Source organism: Colobus angolensis, unplaced genomic scaffold, assembly GCF_000951035.1.
Source record: "Colobus angolensis palliatus isolate OR3802 unplaced genomic scaffold, Cang.pa_1.0 Scaffold98, whole genome shotgun sequence".
NCBI classification, from domain to species: Eukaryota; Metazoa; Chordata; class Mammalia; order Primates; family Cercopithecidae; genus Colobus; species Colobus angolensis.
The window spans coordinates 6,167,982-6,194,698 of record NW_012123820.1 but is presented as its reverse complement, the minus strand read 5'-3'; the positions used below and the strand labels follow the sequence as shown (position 1 = coordinate 6,194,698).

Sequence of the window (26,717 nt, the reverse complement as noted above, 5' to 3'; positions counted from 1 at the left end):
GCGGCAGCAGAGAGTAATCTTAATGCAAATAGATGATTAGAAACAGCACAGGGTTTGCTTATTTGTTTAAACAAAACAAACCAATTATGAGAAGGTAAAGAAGAAAGAGTGAATGAATACATAAATAGATTCTGTAGGGATTAGGAATATGGGGGATGTATTGGAGACAAAACAGAGTTACCACCTTCAAAAAAGTAGATAGTAAAGGAGAGACTAATTAGCCACATAGCTTAAGAAGTAGACTTAAGAAATCTCACTTTGGAGTGAATCCTGTTTCTATCACTTATCAACTGTGTGGCTTTTGACGATTTACATAACTTCTCTGCTTTGAGTTTCCTCAATGGTAAATGGTATTTACTATATAGGATTGTTGAGATAATTAAATTAGGTAATATTTATAAACTGCTTAGAACAAGACCAGGGTATTAAGCTTAGGGCTTGACAAATATTTGCTATGGATCTGACTAGTGAGATTTGCAGTTGATATTTAGCTAAATATAAAATGTGATTACTAATTTCTCTACTCTGATTTTGCTTATTTTGATACTGCACACATTTGATTTTCAAACATCTATTTCTCAATTTTCCTTTTTGTATAATCTGTAAAATTATAATGAAAAAATAATCATTAATTCCAATATGATATATTTTTTCTTTTTAAGAATAATTTTTATGCAGGTGACATAGATCAACCATATATTAGGAATAAAAAATGTCAAGAAAAGTCAATATAATAGTCGGTATAAAAATAGAAATATGCATTTTTTGAGGCTCTTTTAAGTTACCATTTAGTCCATTTAATGATTGTCCATGGAGGAAGATACAGGATTTCAGATGAGTCTTGAGAGCGTGGGTCAATGAAGGTTACAGAGAGGTAAACTGGAAAATAGAAAATGGAATATGGCCAGGAAAGCAGTCTTTTTATGCAATTGCATGTTGAATTATCGAATTTTTGTGGTAATTCATTAGATTCAAATCTGTAGTTATTGTACAAGGGAGCAGAGAGGAAGTAAAGAAAAGAGTAGAGTGTTGTAGAGTTTGAGTCCCTTAAAATCCTTTAGACTCTTAGGTATTGTTCTTTTTACCTCTGTGAAATTGGTATATTACCACTTGGCTAGCAGGACAGAGTAGATTGATGGAATTAGGACTAAGTGTTTAGCTAGTATATTTGTGTGAGCGTGTGTGCGTGTATGTTTGTGTGTGCACACATGCATGTGTATAGAAGGGTAAGTCAGGCCAGATGTCTAAGCCAGAGAGTTCACCAAAAGTAACAGTGACAAGGAGTTATTGGCCCATTTTGCAAGAATCACATCCAGAAAATTTAGCTACGGTAGGAAGGGCAGGCAGGTGCTGAAGTTCTCGGCAGTCAAGAATCAAATATAAGAGGTAAATGAGTAGGCAGTGGTACTGGGGAACAAAGGGTCCAGGGAACAGAAGTCAGGAATAAAATTCCATAGAGTCTTTGCAGTAAGTGTTCAAGAGTCATGCACAGCTCCTACATAATGGGGAGGAATCCCAAGGGTAAAGCTGCAACATTTCATCTTAAATGGTTTCAGTGTGGCTAAGTCTGAATCTGACATAGGAGAGAAAGATATACACCTGATTGAAAGAAGTTTACTTCAACAACATTTACAGGTACCTACATCAATTTTCAGTTTACTGCAGTTAATAAATTGAGTAAACCAGCCATGCTGGTTTGGGGGCATTATGGCCTAAAGTAGTTCTAATTTACTAAAGCTTCTGTGTCTTTTTGTTGTGGCTACAACATTAATTGGCATTACATTGTTCTGTTTGTTTCTCTTATGCTATGATTCTTAATTGGTATTATTGAAGGAGAATTGGAAAACTGGTAGAGTAAAAGATTTGGGTTTCTGACTTGAACGACACCTGTTTCTTGATCCTTTTTCACTCTTTTGCTTTGCTTCCTGGGTCCTGTGCCCAAGGGACCCAACCAGGGAGAATTTGGGGCCTTTAGATTTTTTAGAGAGGTGCATTTACCAGACACATCTTTCTCTAATTATACTGACTTTCATGGCATGTTGTGGGTGATTATGTTAACAAACTTTTAGTCCCTTTATTGTTTTAAACATTCACGGTCCATTAAAGGTAGAAGGTAGGAGTTGAGAGGTTACAGGCGTGTGGTTTTGGGGTGGAGAGGATGAGGGACCAGGGAGAGAAACTGTCATCCTGCCAAATCTATTTTGCGAATTTTATGGTTTTTTATACCCATCACTTGATTCTTAAACTGCTGATTGCAGATTGTGGTCTGACCTCAGGTGAGTGCATTGGAGTGTGTCTATGAAAGTTGTTGCCTGAAATTTCAAAGTAGAGGAGCTGAGTGAAAAGAACACAGGGCTAGAAAATATAACACATTTTATTCCCAGCTGTGCCAACAAATCGCTTTGAGGCCGTAGGCCATTTAGCCCTTCTGTGGTTTAGTTTTAGCTATGTCATTGAGCAGATATTAAAATCAATGATCTCCAAGAATTTTTGATGACATGAGAAAAAGCTAATGTCAATATAACATAAACAGATACAAACTTGAGTAAGAAACTTTCCCAGTATCACTGGACTAGTAATTGCACAACAGAAACTTAACCCTATGTCTCTCTGTATTCTAAACCAGTGTGAATTTTAACTTTAACTTCCCTCTGCTCACTGCAACCCCTACCTCCTGGGTTCAAGCGATTCTCATGCCTCAGCCTCCCAAGTAGCTGGGACTACAGATGAGTGCCATCACACCTGGCTAATTTTTTTTTTTTTTTTAAGTAGAGATGGAGTTTGGAGTTTTGTCATGTTGCCCAGGTGGTCTTGAACTCCTGAGCTCAGGCAATCTGCCCTCTTCAGCCTCCCAATGTGCTAGGATTACAGGCATGAGCCACTACTCCCGGCCAACTTTAACTGCTATGTGGTGGAAAACCAGAATGTTACCCGTATTTTAAATGATGTATTCTCACTAATTTTCCAACACCTGGTGAAACATTAGACAGAAGAGAAGACATTTTTTGTATTGGTCTTCCCATTGTCATAGCTCATACCCTCAAGAGTTCCATGCCCTCAAGGACCTGATTTCACTGTCTTCATCAAATTAACTAATTGGAAAAAAAGCTTGAGAAGGGGAAAAGGGAAAATATTCATAATGTTTGGCAAGAAGGAAGATGAAACTGCTAACTGAGAAAAAAAAATGCATGCTGTTTTATCTTTTTCCTGTTTGCAATGTTTTCTTCCCCTTCCTGTATAGTTTTGCCTTGGGGTAGAAAATTCTTAGCATATAGAATATTTTTCCCTCTCTCAGACATAACTTAAAAGCGTAGTAACTAGCAACATTAAGGAAGAGGTTTTGTTTGTTTGTTTGTTTGTTGGTGGTGGGGGAAGTCTGAATTCCAGATGTGTGGCAACTAAAAGATAGGTGATTATTTGTAATTTGGTTAAAATGATCAGTCTGATTCTCCAAAGGTGAAACTGAATGGCAATGAGTACTGAGTTCTGTTAAACAGAATGCCCTCACCCCCAATAAGGTAGATACCTACGTCCGAATTACTGAAACCTGTGAATATGTTACCTTGTGTGGCAAAAAGGACTTTGCAGATGTGATTAAATTAAGGATCTTGAAATTAGGAGATCATATTGGATTATTTGGGTGGACTGAAAATAATCACAAGGTATTTACAAAAGGGAGGCAGAAGGGTCACAGTCAGAGAAGGAGATGTGACGGTGGACCAGAAGTCCGAATGATGTAGCTCCAAGCCAAGAAATGCAGGCATTCTCAAGTCGCTGGAAAGGACAGGGAACAAATTCTGCCCGAGCCTCCAGATGGAGTGCAGCCCTTCCAACACATTTATTTTAGTCCCCTAAGGTCCATTTCAGACTTCTGATCACCAGAACTGTAAGATAATAAATGTTATGTTGTCTTAAGCCACTGAGTTTATGGTAATTTATTACAGTAGCAATAGGAAGCTAATACACTTATGATGTTTACAGGGTTGTGTGTTGACTCCCATTATAGACAGTAATTTCACACAGTAATTTTCAAGGAAAAATACTGTATTCCAGACTTAAATACTAAGGCCATAAAGCTCTTCAACCTGGAGAAAGCCTCTAAAAGTTATCATGAATGGGAAATTTACAAGGATGGGCCAAAATAGATCAATATTCTGTTTTACTTTTTGGTGCAAGTTTAGACAAATCTGTTTATCTTGGACATGTTCAGTGCCTTACTGTAAAATTTATCTGTGTACAGCAGAAGTGAGAGGAGAACCAATGAGCTGAGAGATAATTCAATCAATCTGCTTCCTCCGTCTTTGCTTCAGGGCTTCATACAGGAAATCTATTGCTGTGTCAAGTTCCAGAGAAAAGCTTCGTTCGTCCAAGTTACTAACCAGGCTAAACCACATAGACGTGAAGGAAGGGTCTAGAAGGAAGGGAGTGCCCCACTGTTGATGGGGTAAGGGGATCCTGTACCGAGAAGCTGACCAGAGAGGGTCTCACCATGCACACAGTTCCTTCTGTACCTGTGTGGAGGAAAAGTACTGAGTGAAGGGCAGGAAAAGAGAAAACAGAAATGCTCTGCCCTTGGAGAACTGCTAACCTAGGGCTACTGTTGATTTTGGCTGTCTTCTTAGTGGCTGGTAAGTTTGAATTCTCTTTGGGAGAACAGTGAGAAACCTGGTCTCAGATCTTCCTTAGTTTATTTTTTGTCTGTCTTCTGGGGCAATGCAAATCAATTGCAATAATAGATATAGGGGGTTGCTAAATACGGGTTACTCCCATATCTAGTTTACTTTATCATCCTTTTTTCCGGTGTCTTGCTTATTTTACTTTGCATCCTACTACAATATACAGATCTCTATAATTTGTCTTACTGCCCACTTCCTTATTTCCTGTTTTTTGAACAAGGCAGGATAAATCAAATACATACTAGCAGCAATCAAAGGCACTTAGGTTCTCTTTATCTTATTCTCTGCCCCCACCCCCTTTTTTGAGACAGGGTCTTGCTCTGTTGCCCAGGCAGGCGTGCAGTGGTGCAATCATGGCTCACTACAGCCTGTAACTCCAGGGCTCAAGCAGTCCTCCCACTCAGCCTCCTGAGTGTCTAGGGCTACAGATATGTACCACTATGCTTGGCTAATTTTTAAAATTTTTGATAGAAATAGAGTCTTGCTATATTGTCCACGCTGGTCTTGAGCTCCTGGCTTCAAGCGATTCTCCCATCTCAGACTCCCAAAGCATTGGGATTACAGGCATGAGCCACTGCACCCAGCCTCTTCTCTCTTAAATTTTTTCTTAAAAAATAAGAACCCTAACTCATTTAGGTCCACATTGCCAGTAGCATAGGTGAGGACAGTTTATTGCTTTCTGTCACTTTCGATGATTAGGCACTTAAAAAATATAATATGCTTACAGTTATAGTGGTGTGTCTGTGATGTATGTCTGTATTTATCTTCAAGATGTGTGGGCTGTAAGAGACACTACGAGTTAGAGAACACACTCTTCAACATCTAGGTTCCTATAGAAGTTATAGAGAACTTGGGCCACTGTGGGGGTGTCCTGGTTTCACTGTAGAAGGTTAGGAGTTGGTGTGGGAGGGAGTTTTCAGGTTTCACTTTTAGTAGACGAAGCAGCTGCAAGGGAAGAGTGTAGTTGGTTTTAAATGTTATAATTTGATAATTGAAAGAAGAAAAGGCATTTTTCCTAATTTCTGAATGACTTCCAGCAAAAAATCTACTTTCCACATGTTAATCTTACTAGTGAGCACATGCAAAATAACTATACTCTATGACTGTACCTTTCTATTGAGAATTTTCACATGCTTTTCCCCCTTTGATCTGCACAGCAACCCAGTGAGTTAGACATGGAAGACACCTCTCCATTTTACAAAGGTAGAAACGGAGGCGTAGAGAGGTAAAATAATTTGCCCAAGGTTAGATATGACTAGTGTGCGGCAGAATCACAATCAGCAATGATATGCATCAGTAAGCAACACTAATCATTTGAGTGGGCAATTTTCCTCATTATTTAACCATTGTGCTTTTCACCAAAGAACATCAGTGAAAAAAGTCAAGCTGATACTTAGTTTTAGCCTTAATAGACTGTTCCTCACCTAAAATAGTCAAGTGATCTGAACCTTTCAGTAGTTGAGATCTCATTGTAGAAAGCTCTTCTAGAAACTTGTGCAGGACCCAGCTTGGCTGGGGCAGCCAGATAGGCCAGGAGCTGTTTATGTCACATTGCACTGTTACTTCTGGGAAAAGGACAAAAAAAAAATGATTAAAACAAAATTTATAATTTTCAATTTTAAAGGTTGAAAAGTTTAAATTTTAAAACTATTTCTGAACACAACTAGGAAAGACTACGTATATCAGATCATGAGGTCTATGCTTATGTTATTGTAAAGTTATTAAATGTTTGAAATCAAGATGTAAAAAAAATATTACTTTACATGTAGTGATTTGGTGTGATAGGTTTACCATGACATGATTTAGAATAATGTGAAGCATACCACTTGGGGAAATGACTTTATGTCTTTATTGCTAAAACTGCAATGTTATTAATATTGCCAAACAGAAAGAACTCGCTTTGCACAAGATAAATTCACAAAGGAACAAGGGAGCTAATGATTTAAATGTAAAACATAGTATTCATTTGGCTTCCGTATTTTTGTTTACTTATTTGCTTATAACTTCAAGCAGCTTGGTAGTTAGTAAACAAGATTTCTCCAGAAAAAACCTGAGGGGAAAAATAAAAACAACCTAAATTGTGCACATCAGAGCAATATTCCCAACCTTGTACCTGGTCCCCTTCCTGGGCACTCCCCATACCCAGTGCCACTTCTTCCTCCTTCTTTTAGCCCTATTGTCTTCTAGATTTTTTTGTATGTGTTCCATTTATATTTTGGTGTTCCAATTAAAATTATTCCATCTTTTATAAAAGCTACTGATTTTGTGATTATGAGTTACTGAAAAGGAACCCTCCACTTCTTTCCTTCTTTGGGCTAATTTTTATTCACTTATTGTCTTCCACTAGAGGACAGACAGTAACAACAAGAGGAGATAAAAATCAAGACAGGGCTCTAAGGTAGCTTTGGCAGATTTGCAAACAATGGAAAAAGATTAAAAACAATTGTGCAAAAGAAGGGTTTTGTCCTTATTAATAATTTTAGTCCCATCTTCCTTTTCTAGTTTGCAGTATTTGAGAATTTACATTATAATACTTTATAGGTGTGTTTTTCTCTAAATGTTCATGCTTAGGCAATTAATTAAAAGTCCTTATTAATGTGTGTGTGTGTGTGTGTGTGTGTGTGTGTAGAATAGTGCCTAAAAGTTATTAGCAATCTAAATTAGAGAGACAAAGGTAAGATGAAACAATTGCTGAACATTTAAAATCAGTAAGTCTTGAAATTGTATATGAAACTAGGACAAATCTAAAGCAGGGAGAAATTACAGTGGGTTGGAGTTGTAGAAGATTTTATGGAGATGGGTCTTGAGCTAGGCTTTGAATGACAGGTTTGGATAAATGAGGAAATGCAGAAAAAGGAATTGGAAGGATGGGATGTGTAGCATGTGCAAGTGCAAGGTGCTTCAGAGAGAGAGAGAGAAAGAGCTGTAGCTTGCAGGAATGGAGATTGTGTGTTAAATGATAGTAGGAAATAAGGCTGGATTTTGGGGGTCCTTAATAGCTCAATAAAAGAACCTGGGTATTAGTCAGTAGACAATGAGGAGCCATCTGTTCTTTGGTGAACAGGAAAATCTATAATTGAATAGGATTTTTGGAGAATAATGTGGTAACAGTGTCCCATTGAGTGGCAGTGGCACTAGGTAAAATATTTATTTTGAAATGTGAGTCAAGAGCTTCTACCCTGGGGTTCTCATTTGAAAAAAGTTATGTGATGCCACTGAGATATATATGTGACTGAGAAGGGAGTTACGTTGTGGAGGAAGATGTTAAGTTCAGTAGAGGAAGGGAGGACAAGTAGGAGGAAAATTCCTGCAGATACTTGGAAATACAGTCAGCCCTGTGTATTGCATCCCTGGATTCAACCAACTTCTGTTGAAAATATAAAGGGAAAAAATAGATTATTTCATTAGTACTGCACATGTACAGATTTTGTTGTCATTTCCTAAATAATTCAGTATAATAGCTACTTGTATATTATTTACATTGTATTAGGTATTATAAGCAATCAGAGATGAAAGTATATGAGAGATTGTGCATAAGTTATATGAAGTACTACACCATTTTATATTAGGGATTTGAGCATCCTTGAATTTTGTTATCTCTGGGGGTCCTAGAACTAATGCCCCAAGGACACTGAGGGATGACTGTATAGAAAACTCTAGTGTTTGTGAATCATTCAGGAAGTAGATGATCCATCCCACAAACAGAATAAACATAGGAACAACAACAAAAAAAATTAGAATAAGCACTAGAGATATTTAGATTTGTACTCTAAGAACTATAGTTACCTCTTTCCAGCCTATAAAAGATAGGAAGACCTGAGAAGAGACAGGAAGGGAGCCAAAGTGGAGTATCAGTTGAGTGCTTAACTTCATGTAGGAGGAGATACTCTTCTGAAATTGAGGATTAAGATGAGACATTATATATAGGGATGCTAGTAGGTTGAGGATGGCAGTAAGGTAATGGGAACCAATGAGAGAGTTTACAGTAGATAAATTTCCTCCCAGTAAGGTCATGAATATTTCAGTTAATGGTGTTTAGTTAATAAAATGACCCAGTTGTTGTTTGATTTTATGTTGTGTCTGAAAAATTAACCTGTACATTGATTAAAATGTAGTAACCCTCAACACATTTTTGTATCTTCTCCCTTATTATCACTCACATACATTTGTCAATTCCTGATTGGAATTTGGGAGCAGATCTGTGGTTATAAAATAGCTTTGGACTGTGTGATGCTAGTACCCCCTAAGAATCAAGTCAACAATCATTACTTTTTAAATAACAATAATTGTAATAAATATCACTGATTTATATAATTCATACAATAGGCACAGTCACAATCAGCCCTTTTTTTCCCAGGAAGAAATGACATTGTTCATGCATTAACACTAAGCAAGCAACTTCAGAGTTTTTCTCGCTAGAATTTATATGCCTAGACCCCATTCTAAGACCAAAATCTGGTCTGTGTTTAAGGAAAGCAATACCAAAGAGTTCCAGGATTAAAGCAGGGCTAAAAGTTTTTCCATTTCTTTTTTGAGATAGGATCTCACTCTATCTGTCACCCAGGCTGGAGTGCAGTGGTGCAATCATGGCTTACTGCGGCCTTGACCTCCCAGTCTCAGGTGATCCTCCTGTTTCAGACTCCCAAGTATCTGGGACTACAGGTGTGCACCACCATGCCAGGCAAATCTTTTTTTTTTTTTTTGTATTTTTTGTAGAGGCAGGGTTTTCCCATGTTGCCCGGGCTGGTCTTGAACTCCTGGATTCAAGTGATCCTCCTGCCTTGGCCTCCCAAAGTGTTGGAATTACAGGCATGAGTCACTGTACCTGGCCAGTTTTTCCACTTTTGAAGAAATAATTTTCTTTAAAAATCTCTGCTACGTTGAGTTATTGATACTGTTGCAGGTTCTCTTAGAAATTAGACTCTGAGATAGAGTTTTGTGTACAGGATGCTTGTGAGCAGAGGGAGAAGTCTACCTGCAATCTCAACCAACTGACACCCTCACCTGACCCCACAGGGAGCTCAGGAGCTAGAGTGGCCTTAGAGAGGCCCTGCATTGAATAAAAATGGCTGGTCCTTTATATCTCCATCTAAATCAGTCATTGGATATGGGCTCCCCTGGAAAGGGTCTGACTTTGGTCAAAGTAACTGAAGTCATCCCTGGAGAGGCTGAAAACTGAAGACTGTCTGTTGACAGTGATCCTAGTGGCGAGAACAAAAAGTCAAAGGCAATTGTTGGTGGCACATACTATGTCCACTCTAGTTGTCATTTCTAATACTCTTAATTCCTTCTTGAATTTCCAAGTTTCTACCTGGTATTATTTTCTTTCATCCTGAATAATTTGTGTTATTGTTGCTAGTAGTGTAGGTCTGCTAGTGAGGAGTTCTTAGTTCTTAGTTTTCTTTTTATATATATTTTCCCCAATATCTTGTCTTTCTGTTCTTTTGATTGAATAATTTCTATTGCTATATATTCAAGTTCACTGACAATTACAATTTCCTTTCTCCTCTCCATTCTTCTGTAAAGCCCCAGTTAATATATTATTTTAGATATTGTATTTTTCAATTTTAAGATTTCCATTTATTTGTTAAAAGTTTTTTTTTTTCTCTGCTGAGATTTTTCTGTGTTTTTAATTCATTCATCATGAGTATATTTTTCTTTATGTCACTAAGCATAGCTGAATGTTGCTTTAAGACTCTTGTCTGAGAATTCGAGTGTCTGGGTCAGCTTGAAGTTGTTGGTGTCCCTTAATGTATTTTCTCCTAAGAATGGGCCACATTTTCTTTGTTCTTTGTAATTAAATAGTTTTATTTGGGTTTTGAATGTTACACAGATTCTGTTATATTACTGTTTTGGTATTTTACTGGGTTGGACTCAAACTGCAAACTCTACCCCTTGAACAGCATCTCAAATCTCAGTTCTTTTACGGGTAGCTAATTTGCTTTGACTGTAACCTGCAATGTGTGGTTTAGAGTCATCAGAGATATGCGTAGAGTGTATGCAGAATTTGGAACTCATTTACTCTGACTCTATCACTTTTCAGAGTAAGGTTGCCCTAAAATCTGCCTGCTGGTTCTTCAGAAAACTGTGGGTTTTGTATTAGAGTTTTAACTGCCTACTGTGGTATCATCTGCAGCCCTCTCTGGGGTTAACGTCAGTAAAAATGGGGAAATAATGGGAACCTACACCCACAACTCTGAGTCCTTATTTCCTTCTTCCAAGCATTGACACCGTTCACGAATTTTTCTGCTTCCTCCACTTTCCAGTAACCTCGGGTAGTTGTTTTTATATTTTTCCACAATTTATAGTTCTTACCTGTGGAAACTCACTGGCCCATAAAGAAGTGAAACTTTCTTCAAATACACATATTTTAAAATATTATTGTATTTTTACAACAATATTGTTGTATTTTTACAACTAATATTGGCTTAATGGTTATATTGTTTTGGATGTTAAGATTGAATATATTATTATGCCTTTTTGCTTTCTAAATTTTATCCATGCATTGGATGTTTTGGTACATTTCACTTTTCTCAATAAAATTTCATTCTTCTTTTCCACAATTTCTAGTAAAATTTCTAGATACTAATTTAGATACCAATAGATACCAATTTCTAATACGAATATAACTCTGTGTTGGTTCTAAAGATCAGTTATGTAATTCTAACCACTAGCTGTTTCATCTTTAGAAATTGCTTAACTTCTTTTGACAGTAATTTCCTCATTTGTGAAATGAAGGAGATGTATGACACTGTTAAGAAGTATAAAACCTTCAGAAAGGAAGTACTTTAGAAACCTTCTAATTAAAAATCTTTCATTTTATACATGGGACAAATAAAGCCCAAGCGTGTATGTGGGATTGCTAATCATATCACACAGCTTTCTGGGGTATGAGCTGAGTTTTGAACACCTTCATAGTACAAAAATTAGAGGGGAAAGGGATGGGGCAAGTGTGTGGGAGGAAATCTATGACTTTTTTTTTTTTTAGTTTATTTATTTATTTATTATTTATTTATTTTTTATTATACTTTAAGTTCTAGGGTACATGTGCATAACGTGCAGGTTTGTTACATATGTATACTTGTGCCATGTTGGTGTGCTGCACCCATCAACTCGTCAGCACCCATCAATTCATCATTTATATCATGTATAACTCCCAGTGCAATCCCTCCCCCCATGATAGGCCCCAGTGTGTGATGTTCCCCTTCCCGAGTCCAAGTGATGTCATTGTTCAGTTCCCACCTATGAGTGAGAACATGCGGTGTTTGGTTTTCTGTTCTTGTGATAGTTTGCTAAGAATGATGGTTTCCAGCTGCATCCATGTCCCTACAAAGGACGCAAACTCATCCTTTTTTATGGCTGCATAGTATTCCATGGTGTATATGTGCCACATTTTCTTAATCCAGTCTGTCACAGATGGACATTTGGGTTGGGAAATCTATGACTTTTAGATGTGATACATTTGAAATGACAGCAAGTATTCAAGTGGGGATAAATTTTAGCTAAATGTTTGAGATTTTTGCTTAGGAAAAATAAGTCAGAGCTAAAATGTGGGCGGGTTATTCTGTCAACCAGTAATTTAGAGTGTCTGTCATGTATCAGTCTCTGTGCTTCATGCTGTGGACATTTGATCAAGACAGACACAGGTCCTGCTCTCATGGAGTTTAAATCTGCTGGGAAAGATAGATATTAAATCAATTACTGCAAATAAATGATGTGCAAGTGCGTAAGAATAAATATAGGGTGACATAGAAATGTGTAATCGGTGAGTCTAATCTGGTTTGAGGATCAAGTTAGGCTTCTCTAAGGAAGTGATGTTTAAGATGAAGATGAACAGAAACAGCGAGGTAAGAAGAGTTGAGGGATGAACATTCCAGGCAGGTCAAACAGGCTTACTGAAGGACAGAGGGAGCTAAACTGTGACTGAAGTGGTGAAAACAAGAGGAAATCACCTGTGTAGAGATCTAGTTGAAGTTCAAGGGGTTGAGGAGCAAGAGGAGAGAAGGTGTAAAGAGAAAAAGCAGCTGAGACTTTGGTGAATACTGACATTACGATGCCCAAGGAGAAAGATAGCTTGCAGAAAAGATATGGGAGGAGGCAGTGAAGATAAGGAAGGAGACAGAGAAGGGAATGCATGGGTGTAAGTGGGAAGGCTAGGAAAGGGGTTTTAGAAGGAGAGGAAAGTGATTAATTGTATTAAAATCCACCAACAACTTAGGAACGCCAGCACTGAAAAGAGGCCAAAAGCTTGACTATAAAAGGGCTGGTGACCTTGAAAATTGCAGTTTGAGTGGATAGATGTGGGAGCAGCGAGATTACTGGTATTGAGGAGGGAGTGGGTGGGAAGGAAATTGAGGCTGTGGGCACAGACTACTCATTCTAGAAGTTAGGCAGTGAAGAAAGGAGAAGGGATCCTAGCTAGAAGAGGAAGTAGCATCTAATAAAGTTTTTTTTTTTTCTTCTACCAGCATAGGGGAAACCTGAGTGTATTTAAAGGATATTATTTGAGAAATTTCAATGATTTGGAAGAAATATTTTTCCAACCAGTATGTGTTTATGTAGTTTTAAGATGTTTAGTAATTTCTTTTCTTTTTCTCTGCCATTTTGTTACTTTACCAAGAATGCTACCTTTTCCTGAAAGGTTTATCCACTACATAATATGAGAATATCTGCTTTTATGATTCATTTTGTGGTGCTGATAATTTCTTGAAAGAAAATGTCCAAATGGTAAATGTTTACAGATCCCCAATAATAAAATCTAGCTATTTTAATTCTTCACAAAATAATCCTACTTATCTTTAATTGGCTCTTCCCTAGTTGTTCCCCAGGGATGGTTCTAAACCAGTAATTTTAAGGTAGTTGCCAGACAGAATTCCCTATAGAGCCTAAGATTGCCTATAGAGCTTAAGCCTGCATAATCAGACTTTTCTAGTATATAGGGATCTAGACTTTCACAAGTCTTTTCAGGGTATTCTGATGGGTGCCAGGGTTCAGAACACTGCTCTGAGTCTTTTCTAGTTTCCTCATCACCCCAGCTATCCTCATGTCCTTTGCAGACAGCTGCTCACCTCCTGATTTACCATTGTCCAGTGTGGACTTCTTTAATGTCCACAGATGGTAAGGTTTCTGAAAGCAGGAACCTTGCCTCATTCAAGCTGCCATTTCCTAAGCTCTGCCGAGCTACTTGCCACTAAGTAGGTACTAACAAGTGTTTGTTAACCTGCTTCCTCAAAATGTTTCTTGTGTCTGTAATAATTCTTAACCTTTTTGTTCCCCTCTTAGAGATGAAATTTCAATCTTTTCAAAAGCAAACCTGCTTTTTTGTCTCATTCCTTCTAGTACCTCTGGGATCGTGCTTGACCAGTTAGCTTCCTCATTCTTGTAACTTCTGGCTCTCCCTCTTCCTGTCTATGAATGTGCTGTGTTCCCCTCTATTATTAAATCTTTTTTTTTTTCTTTTGAGACAGAGTCTTGCTCTGTCATCAGGCTGAAGTGCAGTGGTGCGATCTTGGCTCACTGCAACCTCTGCCTCCTGGGTTCAAGCAATTCTCCTGCCTTAGCCTCCCGAGTAGCTGGGACTGCAGACACATACCACTATGCCTGGCTAATTTTTGTATTTTTAGTAGAAACGGGGTTTCACCATGTTGGCCGGGATGGTCTTCATCTGTTGACCTCGTGATCCGCCCGCCTTGGCCTCCCAGAGTGCTGGGATTACAGGCGTGAACCACCACACCTGGCCTGTTAAATATCTTCTTGATCCGTCATAGTTCCTGATGTTGCTCCATGTCTCTCTGTCTTTCAAGTTTAACATGAAAGGATGAAATCAGTGTCATTTCTCCCATTCTTTCAAGGTCAGCATTCTTGAAAGACTAAGTCTACATTTGTTGACTCCATTACCTCTAATCAGCCCCTTTCAATCTGGTTTCCACTTGTACTTCTTTTTTTGTTGTTATACTTGATGTTCCAGGGTACATGTGCACAATGTGCAGGTTTGTTACATATGTATACATGTGCCATGTTGGTATGCTGCACCCATTAACACGTCACTTACATTAGGTATATCTCCTAATGCTATTCCTCCCCCCCCCCCCACCCCATAACAGGCCCTGGTGTGTGATGTTCCCCTTCGTGTGTCCAAGTGTTCTCATTGTTCAATTCCCACCTATAAGTGAGAACATGCATTGTTTGGTTTTCTGTTCTTGTGATAGTTTGCTGAGAATGATGGTTTCCAGCTGCATCCATGTCCCTACAAAGGACATGAACTTATCCTTTTTTCATGGCTGCATAGTATTCCATGCACAGAATGTATATGTGCCACATTTTCTTAATCCAGTCTGTCATTGATGGACATTTGGGTTGGTTCCAAGTCTTTGCTATTGTGAATAGTGCCGCAATAAACATATGTGTGTATGTGTCTTTATAGCAACATGATTTATAATCCTTTGGGTATATACCCAGTAATGGGATGGCTGGGTCAAATGGTATTTGTAGTTCTAGATCCTTGAGGAATCGCCACACTGTCTTCCACAATGGTTGAATGAGTTTACAGGCCCACCAACAGTGTAAAAGCATTCCTATTTCTCCACATCCTCTCCAGCACCTGTTGTTCCTGACTTTTTAATGATCGCCATTCTAACTGGTGTGAGATGGTATCTCATTGTGGTTTTAATTTGCATTTCTCTGATGGCTAGTGATGATGAGCATTTTTTCATGTGTCTGTTGTACTTCTTTGTTAAACTTACTCTCTTTCAGATCTTAAGGTCACTGATGACCTTTTTGTTACCAAATCATAAAGCTTCTTAATTCTTAGGTTAAGACTGTTCTGCATATGTTTTATTCTTGATTGTTCCTGTCTTGAAACCTCCTCTTTACTTGGTGTATTTGTCTGTTTTCACACTGCTGATAAAGACATACCTGAGACTGGGCAATTTACAAAAGAAAGAGGTTTAATGGACTTACAATTCTATGTGGCTGGGAAGGCCTCATAATAATGTGGGAAGGTGAAAGGCACATCTCACATGGCTGCAGACAAAAGAATAGAGCTTGTGCAGGGAAACTCCCATTTTTAAAACCATCAGATCTCATGAGACTGATTCACTATCACAAGAACAGCATGGGAAAGACCTGCCCCCATGATTCAAATACCTCCCACTGGGTCCCTCCCACAACACCTGGGAATTTAAGATGAGATTTGGGTGGGGACACAGCCAAACCATATCATTCTGCCCCTGGACCCTCCCAAATCTCATGTCCTCACATTTCAAAATCAATCATTCCTTCCCCACAGTTCCCCAAAGTCTTAACTCATTTCAGCATCAACTCAAAAGTCCACAGTTTAGTCTCATCAGAGACAAGGCAAGTCTCTTCCATCTATGAGCCTGTAAAATCAAAAGCAGGTTAGTTACTTCCTAGATACAATGGGGGTACAGGCATTGTGTAAATAGTCATTCCAAATGGGAGAAATTGGTCAAAACAAAGGGGCTACAGGCACCATACAAGTCCAAAATTCAGCAAGGCAGTCAAATATTAAAGCTCCAAAATGATCTCCTTTGATTCCATGTCTCTCATCCAGGTCATGCTGATGCAAGAGGTGGGTCCCCATGATCTTGGGCAGCTCTGTCCCTGTGGCTTTTCAGGGTACAGTCACCCTCCCGGCTGCTTTCATGAGCTGGTGTTGAGTGTCTGTGGTCTTTCCAGGGGCAGAGTAAAAGCTGTCAACGGATCTACCATTCTAGGGTCTAGAGTACAGTGGCCCTCTTCTCACAGCTCCACTAGGCAGTGCCTCAGTAGGGACTCTGTGTGGGGGCTCCAACCTTACATTTCCTTTCCATACTGCCCTAGCAGAGGTTCTCCATGAGAGTCCTGCCAGTGCAGCAAATTTCTGCCTGGACATCCAGGCATTACCATACATCCTCTGAAATCTAGGTGGAGGTTCCCAAACCCCAATTCTTGACTTCCATGCACTGACAGGCTCAACACCACATGAAAGCTGCCACAGCTTGAGGCTTGCACCATCTGAAGCCACAGCCTGAGCTGTATGTTGGCCCCTTCCAGCCATAGCTGGAGCAGTTGGAACACAAGGGGCCAAGTCTCTAGGCTGCACACAGCATGGGGATCCTGGACCTGGCCACAGAACCATTTTTTTCTCCTTACCCTCCAGGCCTGTGATGGGAGGGGCTGCTGTGAAGACCTCTGACATGCCCAGGAGACATTTTCCACCTTGTCTTTGGGATTAACATTCAGCTCCTTGTTACCTATACAAATTTCTGCAGCTGGCTTGAATTTCTCCTCAGAAAATGGGATCTTTTTTTCTATGACACTGTCAGGCTGCAAATTTTCTGAACTTTTGTGCTCTGCTTCACTTATAAAACTGAATGCCTTTAACAGCACCCAAGTCACATCTTGAATACATTGCTGCTTAAAAGTTTCTTCCACCAGATACCCTAAATCATCTCTCTCAAGTTTAAAGTTCCACAAATCTCTAGGGCAGGGGCAAAATGCTGCCAGCATCTTTGCTAAAACATAACAAGAGTCACCTTTGCTCCAGTTGCCAACAAGATCCTCATCCCCATCTGAGACCACCTCAGCCTGGATTTCATTGTCCATATCATTATCAGCATTTTGGCCAAAGCCATTCAACAAATCTCTAGGGCGTTCCTAACTTTCCAACATTTTCCTGTCTTCTTCTGAGCCCTCCAAACTCTTCCAACCTCTACCTGCTACTCAGTTCCAAAGTCAGTTTGACATTTGTAGGTATCTTTTCAGCAGTGCCCCACTTTTCTGGTACCAATTCGCTGTATTAGTCTGTTATCACACTGCTGATAAAGACATACCTGAGACCAGGCAATTTACAAAAGGAAGAGTTTTAATGGACTTACAGTTCTGTGTGACTGGGAAGGCCTCACAATAATGGTGGAAGGTGAAAGGCACATCTTACATGGCAGCAGACAAGAGAAGAGAGCTTGTGGAGGGAAACTCCTGTCTTTAAAACCATCAGATCTTGTGAGACTTATTCACTATCATGAGAACAGCATGGGAAAGACCTGCCCCCATGATTCAAATACCTCCTACTAGGTCCCTCCCACAACACATGAGAATTCAAGATGAGATTTGGGTGGGGACACAGCCAAACCATATCACTCGGCTTTATGGCACTGCATTTACATCCTACTTTTCTTCATTGTTTTTGTTAAGTGCAATGCCTCCAAGAGATCTCTAATTATAAATGTTTTCAAGGCTCTAGTTTTGGCCTTTTCTCTAACATCAGAGACTGCAGTTTGGCAGCCCATGGGTTTGCAGACACTTTTAGCTGAGCATGTAATTTTTTTAAAAAAACTAGCTGCCAGTTAATAATAAAATTTGGAGATTTTACCTATAATCCCTGACCTAGTGTCTGGGGTGGCAATAAGGATTAAGTCCAATGATGCAGGTAAAGTACTTAGCACTGCATCTTCATTTATAAGCATTCAAAAATGATAATTTAATGATATTTTGTGGTTTTCAAAGCTCTTCTTATATATTATTTAATAATATTTAATTAGGCCCCTACAGATAAACTTTTTGGTTGTTTTCAGTTTTTTTAAACTACAATTTCAAAACTGTTTTCAGATTTTTTGGAAAACAATGCTAGAATTAGTATCCTAGTACATATCTTTGCATATGTTAATATGCATATGTATTCAATGTCTACATATCCATTGAACATGTTGTCCTTTATGATCAGTGATAAGCATTTGTACAACATCTGCCTTGGGTTAGGGAATATGTTTGTCTTCATTAACTAGTTTTGGAGTTTGTGACAGTAATTGCCTCAAAAAAATACTCCCAAAACCAAAAATGATAGTACATGTTTTGCTGAAGGGAAAATGAGAGGATATAATTCATTTAGTTATCTAAAAAGATCCAAGAAAGAAGCAAGAAAGGAAGAAGTAAAAGTCATATTTTCAAGCCATTAGAAATTGTTTAATGCTTAATCCCTGCATAATTCATAGTGGTTCATCTCTACATTCATTATAATAACTTTGAAGATTTATTGAAGTTTGAAAGAAACTTTGAAACTTCAAGACTTGTTGAAGTTTGAAAGAAAATAGACTTCAAGGGTTAAAAGCTTGACTCACCAAATGTAGAGTGAAATAATTTTATTTGGTTTCCTCAAGCAAAATGCCATGATATTTTTAGATTTCAATGTATATTAATTTTGCGTTCTAATTTTTGAAGTACTGTCAGTAGAACACAGAAACTTTTAGTATGAATTTCCTGGAAAATTAATGTTTGCCATTGTAACAGTATGAAATACAACATGGTTTTCAAATGAAAACATTCTCCCTCACACATCTCACAGCATATTATCTTAGTTGTTCTTCCTTCCAACAAGTACTGTAGTAAATTCATGAACATTTAAATAACAGTAAAGTTTATAATAAGCAATTAGAATGAATTCTACTTAACTCAGTACCAGCATAGAGACCCCAAGTCCTATAAAGAAATGTCCATAGCAATGTCAAAGTAAACCATTATACACTATTTTCTTTTGCAGCTAATATAGTTACCTGATAAAGTCATAACCACATTAGTTAGTCCACAGTTTTGCCCCAAGTTGAGTTTCAGTTTGAAGTTCATTGATCAGACTCCTAACTTACCTGTTTGTATTCCTCCAGAAGACCTGCAACTGAAGGAAAGGGCAGAACATCTTTTTTATTTTCCATTTCCATACATTAGAAATAATACATGAGTATTAGCAACAATGTTAACTATTTAAGTATGGCATAATACTCGCTGTCTTTTGGTTAGTAATAGTTACCGAATTAGGGTTTTTTAACAGGAATGGTGACGTTTCAGAAATGTCTATCTCTAAGTTTTTTTAGAGAGTAGAGCATGCAGAGCACAGCATTTTACATTAAATAAAAACTGCTTAACATGACAAGAAAATCATGTGCTGTTTCTGAGAGCCTATTTTTTTTTTTTTTTTTTTTCACTGGAGGAAACCTCCATGAAGTGTGGGTTTGCAACGTCATGCCTGTTTCTATGTGTGGGTGTTTTTTTTTTTTTTTTTTTTCACTGGAGGAAACCTCCATGAAGTGTGGGTTTGCAACGTCATGCCTGTTTCTATGTGTGGGTGTATATGCTTGCTCAGGCATAGGATGATGATGATTTGGGAAAGGAAACTTCTGGTGCTCAAAGTGAGTAAGAGGTTTCGCTAGTAGTAAAATCACGAAAGCATTCTTCCTTCTACTGATATTTTGACTTAGACAGAAATAATTTTTTTAAAACGTTATTTTCAGTGTGAAATATCTTTGTATTTAGTTTTGTGTTTATTTGTGTAGAAGTGTATTCTAATGTTATGTGTGTGAAAACCTAATGTTTCTGATGCTTTTTTTCATTATCTCCTTTCAGCTTTATGGAAGAATAATTTATGTACAATTAATTGCATCAATTTAAAACATGTAATTTAATAAATTTTGGCAGTTGTATATACCTGTGAATCATCACCACAAACAAGATACAAAACATTTTCATCATTTTCCAAAATATTTCTCATGTATCTTTAGTCCATCCCTGCCTTCACCCTCATTTGCAGGCAATCACTGATCTGTTCTTTGTCACCAGAGATTACTTAGCATTTTATATTAGTAGCAGTATTTTTTGTAGTATGTAGTATGCATTCTTTTGTGCATATCTTGTACTTTCAATTAGTAGAATGATTTTGAGATTTGTCAATGTTGTGTTTTCTTTTTTGCTGTTGAGTAGTGTTCCTTTGTATGGATAACTGATTAACTATTAATTGACTTTTGAGTTGTTTCCAGTTTTTGGCAATTTTGAATAAATATTTGCAAATAAGGCCACTATGAACATTCATGCATAAGTCTTCTGTGGACATGTTTTCATTTCTCTTAGATAAAGTTGGAATGAACAGATAATATGGTGAGCACATGTTTGAATTTTGAAAAAAAAGAAAACCTGCCAGAAATTTGCCAGTGTAATTTATATTATTTTACATTCCCACTAGTAATATATGAGAGTTTTAACTTCTCCACATTTTTGCCAGGATTTATTATTGGTCGTTTTAATTTTAGCCATATTTATAGGTATGTAATCATTATCTCACTATGTTTTGTATCTGCATTTATTTTAAGGTTACTAATATTGAACATCTTTGCATGAATCTATTGACCATTTTAATATCTTTTTATTTTTCGTGAGGGGTCTGTTCAAATCATTTGCCCAGACTTTAATTGATTTTTAAAGTTATTGAATTGTAACAGTTCTTTACATATTCTACATAGCAGCCTTTTGTTAGATATGTATATTGCAAATATTTTCTTTTACTCTGTATTTTGTCTTTCATTATCTTAATGATATCTTTCTAAAAGCAAAATATTTAAATTTTGTTAGTGTTCAGTTTATCAAATTTTCTTTCATGGCTTGTTCTATTTATGTCCCAATAAATCTTTGCCTGTGCCAAAGTCAGAGATGCTCTTATGTATTTTCTTCTAGGGGTATTACAGTTTCAACTTTTGCATTTAAGCCAATAATCCAATTGTAGGTAATTTTTTTGTGTATGTGTAAAGGGTTGAAGTTCATTTTTTTGCATATGTATAACCAGTTGTTCCATCATGTGTTGTTGAATAACTTGTAGTTGTTTGTAAAATTGCCTTAACACTTTTATTTTAAATCAATAGATTGGTTGGAGGGTGGAGCATGAAGGTGGAATAGAACTCTTTAGCAATCATTCCCCTATATAAACATCAATTTGAACAACTATTTGCACATGAAAATACCTTAACAAGAGCTAAAGAAACCAAGTGAGAGAACACAGTGCCTAGTTGTAAGTGTATTAATAAGAAAAGATATATTGAAGAGGCTTTAATTACAACCTCTTGTAAATTTAAAATTACAGTTTTAAATTACTTGTGTCACTTCTTACCCAATTCTAGACAGAACAGTGTGATGAGAAATACTGTCTACTTGGGGGAAAGAGGGAAAATAAACATGGAACTTTGCCTTGGACCCCAACACTGGACCCACCAGAGTAAAATGCAGCACTGGGAAGATTCCAATGACCACTGACAGCAGGCTGGTGCCTGTGGACACCAGACCCACCCCATCACCATGTGGGAACCCATAACCCATGTGAGACAAACTCAATCAGCACTCTGTATCACTGTCAGCTGACTACAGTGTCCTTGGTCTCTGAACAAACCTCAGAGGTAGGCATGCCTCAGTGGCTACATGGTATTGGGTGAACTCCAACACCAAACCAATCTCGTGGCCAAGGGATTCCAGCCTGGCCATAGTAGTACTAGGCTTAGGATGCTCCTAGTGCTCCAATGGCCACAGTGATCTGGGACATAGGGATCATGCCAGTAGGTTTTCCCAGGATCTCTGGAAAAGCTTACTGTTGGAAAGCATTCCCACCCAGAGTCAATCTATGAAGTGCCTACTTCTTCAAATGCACAGACGTTGAGCATGGCCACAAGGATCAAGAACCATCAGGGAAACATGACATCACCAGAGAGACAAAATAAAGTGACAGTGACCAACCACAAAGACATGGAGATGTTTGAATAGCCTGACTGAAAGTTCAAAAATAACTGTTTTAAACAAGCTCAGCAAAGTTCAAGAAAACACAGAGAAACAATTCAATGAAATTAGGAAAATATTAAGTGGCCAGAAAAGGAAATCTAATAGAGAGACTAAAATAATTGCAAAAAAATCAAACAGAAATCCTAGTGCTGAAAAATACAATGAAAAAAATGAAAAATACAATGTAGAGTATCAACAGTAGAATTATCAAGCAAAAGGAAGAATCTGTGAACTTGAAACAAGTTATTTGAAAATATATAGTCATAGGAGAAAGAAGAAAAAGAATGAAAAGAAATGAAGAAGGCTCACAGGATTTGTGAGACAGCATCAAAAGAGCAAAATGTTTGAGTCATTGGAGTTCAAGAGGGAGAAGAGAAAGATAAAGGGATAGAAGACTTGCTTAAGGAAGTAATAGCAAAAAAACTTTCCAAACCTGAAGAAAGATAAAAATATTCAGGTAAAGGAAAATCAAAACTGTACAATCAGATTCAATCCAAGTAAGACTACCCCAAGACATATTATAATCAAACTGTCAAAAATCAGAGGCAGAGAGAGGATCCTGAAGGCAGCAAAAGAAAAGAAGCAATAACATAACATAAAAAGGAGCTCAAATGGGCCTAGAAGTAGACTTCTCAGCAGAAACCTTATGGGCCAGAAAAGAGTAGGATCATATATTTAAAGTACAGAAAAAAAAAGAAAAACCCTACATGAACCCTACCTTACATGAATACTGTAACTAGCAAAACTGTCCTTAGGAAATGAAGGAGAGAGAGACTTTCTCAGATAAACAGAAGATGAGGGAATTTCTTACCACTAGACCTGACTCATAAGTAGTGGTGGGCACCTGTAATCCCAGCTACTCAGGAGACTGAGGCAAGAGAATCACTTGAACCCAGGAGGCAGAGGTTGCAGTGAGCCGAGATCATGCCACTGCACTCCAGCCGGGGTGATAGAGCAAGACTCCATCTCAAATAAAGAAATAAATAAATAATTTTAAAAAAGACATCCTAAAGGAAGTTCTTCAAGCTGAAGGAAAAGGACACTAATGAGTTATACAAAAACATCTAATAGCATAAAACTCATAGTCAAATTCAGAATATTCTAATACTGTAATTGTGGTCTGCAAATCACTTATATCTTTAGTTTGAAGGTTAAAAGACAAAATGATTTCAAATGAAATAATTGCAATAGTTTTTAAGGGATATGCAATATAAAAGATGTTAATGGTGACATCAAAAATTCAAAATGTTGGGAGGTGGGTGGTGAGTGGAACAAAAATGTAGAGCTTTTTTTAATTATCAAAGTTAAGTTATTATCACCTTAAAATTACCTGTTACAACTGTAAGATATTTTTGTAAGCTTCATGGTAACCACAAAACAGAAACCCATAGTAGATACACACACAAAAGCAAGGAATCAAAACATACTAGAGAAAATCACTTAGCCAAAAAGAAAAATGGTAAGAGTGGAAAAAAGGAACAAAAGATTTACAAAACAGCTAAAAAGGAATTTACACAATAGTAGTCATAAGTCCTTACTATTAATAATCACCTTGACTGCAAATGTATTAAGTTTCTTACTCAAAAGACATATTGTGGCTGAATGGTTAAAAAAAATTAAGACCCAACTATATGCTGCCTACAGAGACTCACTTCACCTGTAAGGACACATGCACTGAAAGATACTTCATGCAATGGAAACCAAAAGCAATCAGGAATAACTGTGCTTATATAAGATAAAATAGACTTTAAGTCAAAAACTGTGAAGATAGACAAAAAAGGTCTTTATATAATGATAAAGAGGTCAATTCAGTAAGGGCATATATACATGTACCCAACATTGAAGCACCTAAATATAAAAATCAAGTATTAATAGATCTAAAGGGAGAGATGGACTGCAAAACAATGACATTAGGGGACTTCACTACCCCAGTTTTAGCAATGGACAGACTATCCAGGCAAAAAATTCAATGAGACATCGCATTTAAACTATGTTGTAGACCAAATGGACCTACCAGACATATATAGAACATTCCATCCTTCAGCTGCAGAATTCACATTTTTCTTAACCACACATGAAACATTCTCTAGAATAGATCATATGTTAGACCACTTTGTGAGTGGAAAAACAACTCAAATTGTTTTTCCTTTGCTCTCACACCATAACAATTAACACTGATGAATTCTGTGACCAAAAGTTTGTTTGTTTGTTTCTACACACCAAGCAATGAATTCTGCAGTGGTCACCGGCTGGTTATATCCTGATTCCATTCAATTCTGATGCTATTTACTTGAAGGAAACATCAGATCCCAAGCCTCAGGTTATTTTGCCTGTGCTTCTGACTGGCTGGCTATAAGTCTGGGTTCCCATGACCCCCTCCTTGGGTTCGATTAATTTTCTAGAATGGCTCACAGAACTCAGTGAAACACTTACTTATATTTACTAGTTTATTCTAAAAGATATTACAAAGGATACAGATGAAAAAGTGCATAGGGCAAGGCATTTGGGAAGGGGTGCAGAATTTCCATGCTCTTTCCAGGTACACCACCTTCTAGTAACCTCCATATGTTTAGCTATCTGGAAACTCTCTGAACCCAGTCCTTTGGGTTTTTATGGAGGTCATTAGATAAGCATAATTTATTAGCCATTGGCCACTGGTGATCAACATAACCGTCAGCACCTTTACCCTCCCCAGAGGTTGAAGGGTGGGGCTGAAAGTCAACCCTCTTGTCATGCCTTGTTCTTCCCAGTGACCAGCCACGATCCTGAAGATACTAGCCACCAGTCAACTAATGAGCATACGCAAAAGACATCATTTTGGAGACTTTAAGGATTTTAGGAGTTCTGTGTCAAGAAACAGGGTCAAAACCCAAATGTATATTTTACAATATCACAGGCACAAAGCAAGTTTTAATAAATTTAAGAAAATTGGTATCATATCAAGTATCCCCTCCAACCATAATGATATAAAACCTGAAATCAGTAACAGGAGGAACTTCACAAATACATGGAAATCAAACAATATACTCCTGAACAACCAATTGGCTAATAAAATTTAAAGAGAAATTAAGAACATTTCTTGAGATAAATGAAAATGGAAATACAACATACTGAGACCTATGGGATACAGCAAAAGCAGCTATAAGAGGAAGATTTATAGCAATAAATGCCTACATTAAGAAAGAAGAAAAATCTCAAATAAACAACCGAATGTTGAACGTAAGGAACCAGAAAAACATGAACAAACTGAACCCAAAATTAGTAAAAGGAAGCAAAGAATAAATATCAGCACATCAATAAATAAAATAGAGACTAGAAAAACTATAGAAAAAAATTAATGAAATGAGTTACTTTTAAAAAAGATAAACAAAATCAACAAACCTGTAGCTGATAAATTAAGAAAAAAAGAGAGACTCACATCAATAAAATGAGAATGAAAAAGGAGACATTACAACTGATACCGTAGAAATACAAAGGATCACAAGAGACTGTTATAAACACAATTATATGCCAACAAATTGGATAAACTAGGAGAAACGGATAAATTCCTGGACATATACAACCTCCCACGATTGAATTATGAAGAAATAAAAAAATTGAACAGCCCAGTAATAAGTAAAGAGATTAAATCAGTAATAAAAAATCATCCATCAGAGAGAAGTCCAGAAGCTGTTGGCTTCACTGCTGAATTCTACCAAACATAAAAAGAAGAATACTAATTCTTTTCATTCTTCCAAAAATTGAAGAGGAAGGAATACTTCCAAAGTCATTTTACGAGGCCAGAATTACCCTCACACCCAAATAAGACAAGGACACTAGATAAAAAGAAAACTACAGGCCAATATCCCTGGTAAACATAAATGCAGAAAATCTCTAACAAGATGCTAGCAAGCCAAAATAAATAGCAGATTAAAAAGACCATTCATCATGATCAAGTGGACTTCCATCCCACGGATATAAGGATCCATAGACACAAACCAATAAACATGATATGTCACGTGAACAGAATGAAGAACAGAAACCAGATGATCATTTCCATAGATGCAAGAAAGCCTTTAAAAAATTCAACATCCTTTCATGATGAAAATTCTCAATAAATTAGGTATAGAAGGAAAGTACTCCAGTACAGTAATGATTATACATGAAAAACTCACAGCTAACATCACACTTTATGGGGGACAATGGAAAACCTTTCCTCTAAGATCAGAAGCTAGACAAGGATGCCCACTCTTGCCACTTCCATTCAACATGGTACTGGGAGCATAAAGTTGTTAATAATATTTCCTCATAATGCTGGAAGTTCTAGCTGGAGGAATTAGGCAAGAGAAAGAAATAAAGGGATCCAGATAGAAAATATAGAAGTTGGCTGGGCGTGGTGGCTCACACCTGTAATCCCAGCACTTTGGGAGGCTGAGGTGGGCGGATCACAAGGTCAGGAGATCGAGACCATCCTGGCTA

The 26,717-nt window shown here is 37.5% G+C and overlaps 1 protein-coding gene across 2 annotated transcripts in view; it reads left to right on the top strand.

Moving 5' to 3' along the window:
• The first annotated feature begins 4,329 nt into the window (after positions 1-4,329).
• CD200R1 (CD200 receptor 1) overlaps positions 4,330-26,717 on the top strand; it is a 40,644-nt gene continuing 18,256 nt past the window's right edge. Inside the window, exons 1-2 of one of the 2 annotated variants that reach the window (XM_011932789.1) lie at positions 4,562-4,628; positions 24,955-24,964. In XM_011932789.1, coding sequence (XP_011788179.1) covers positions 4,562-4,628; positions 24,955-24,964 — 77 coding nt within the window. Of the gene's footprint in view, positions 4,629-24,954; positions 24,965-26,717 lie in introns of both variants that reach the window. The other variant, XM_011932790.1, reaches the window with a different exon arrangement.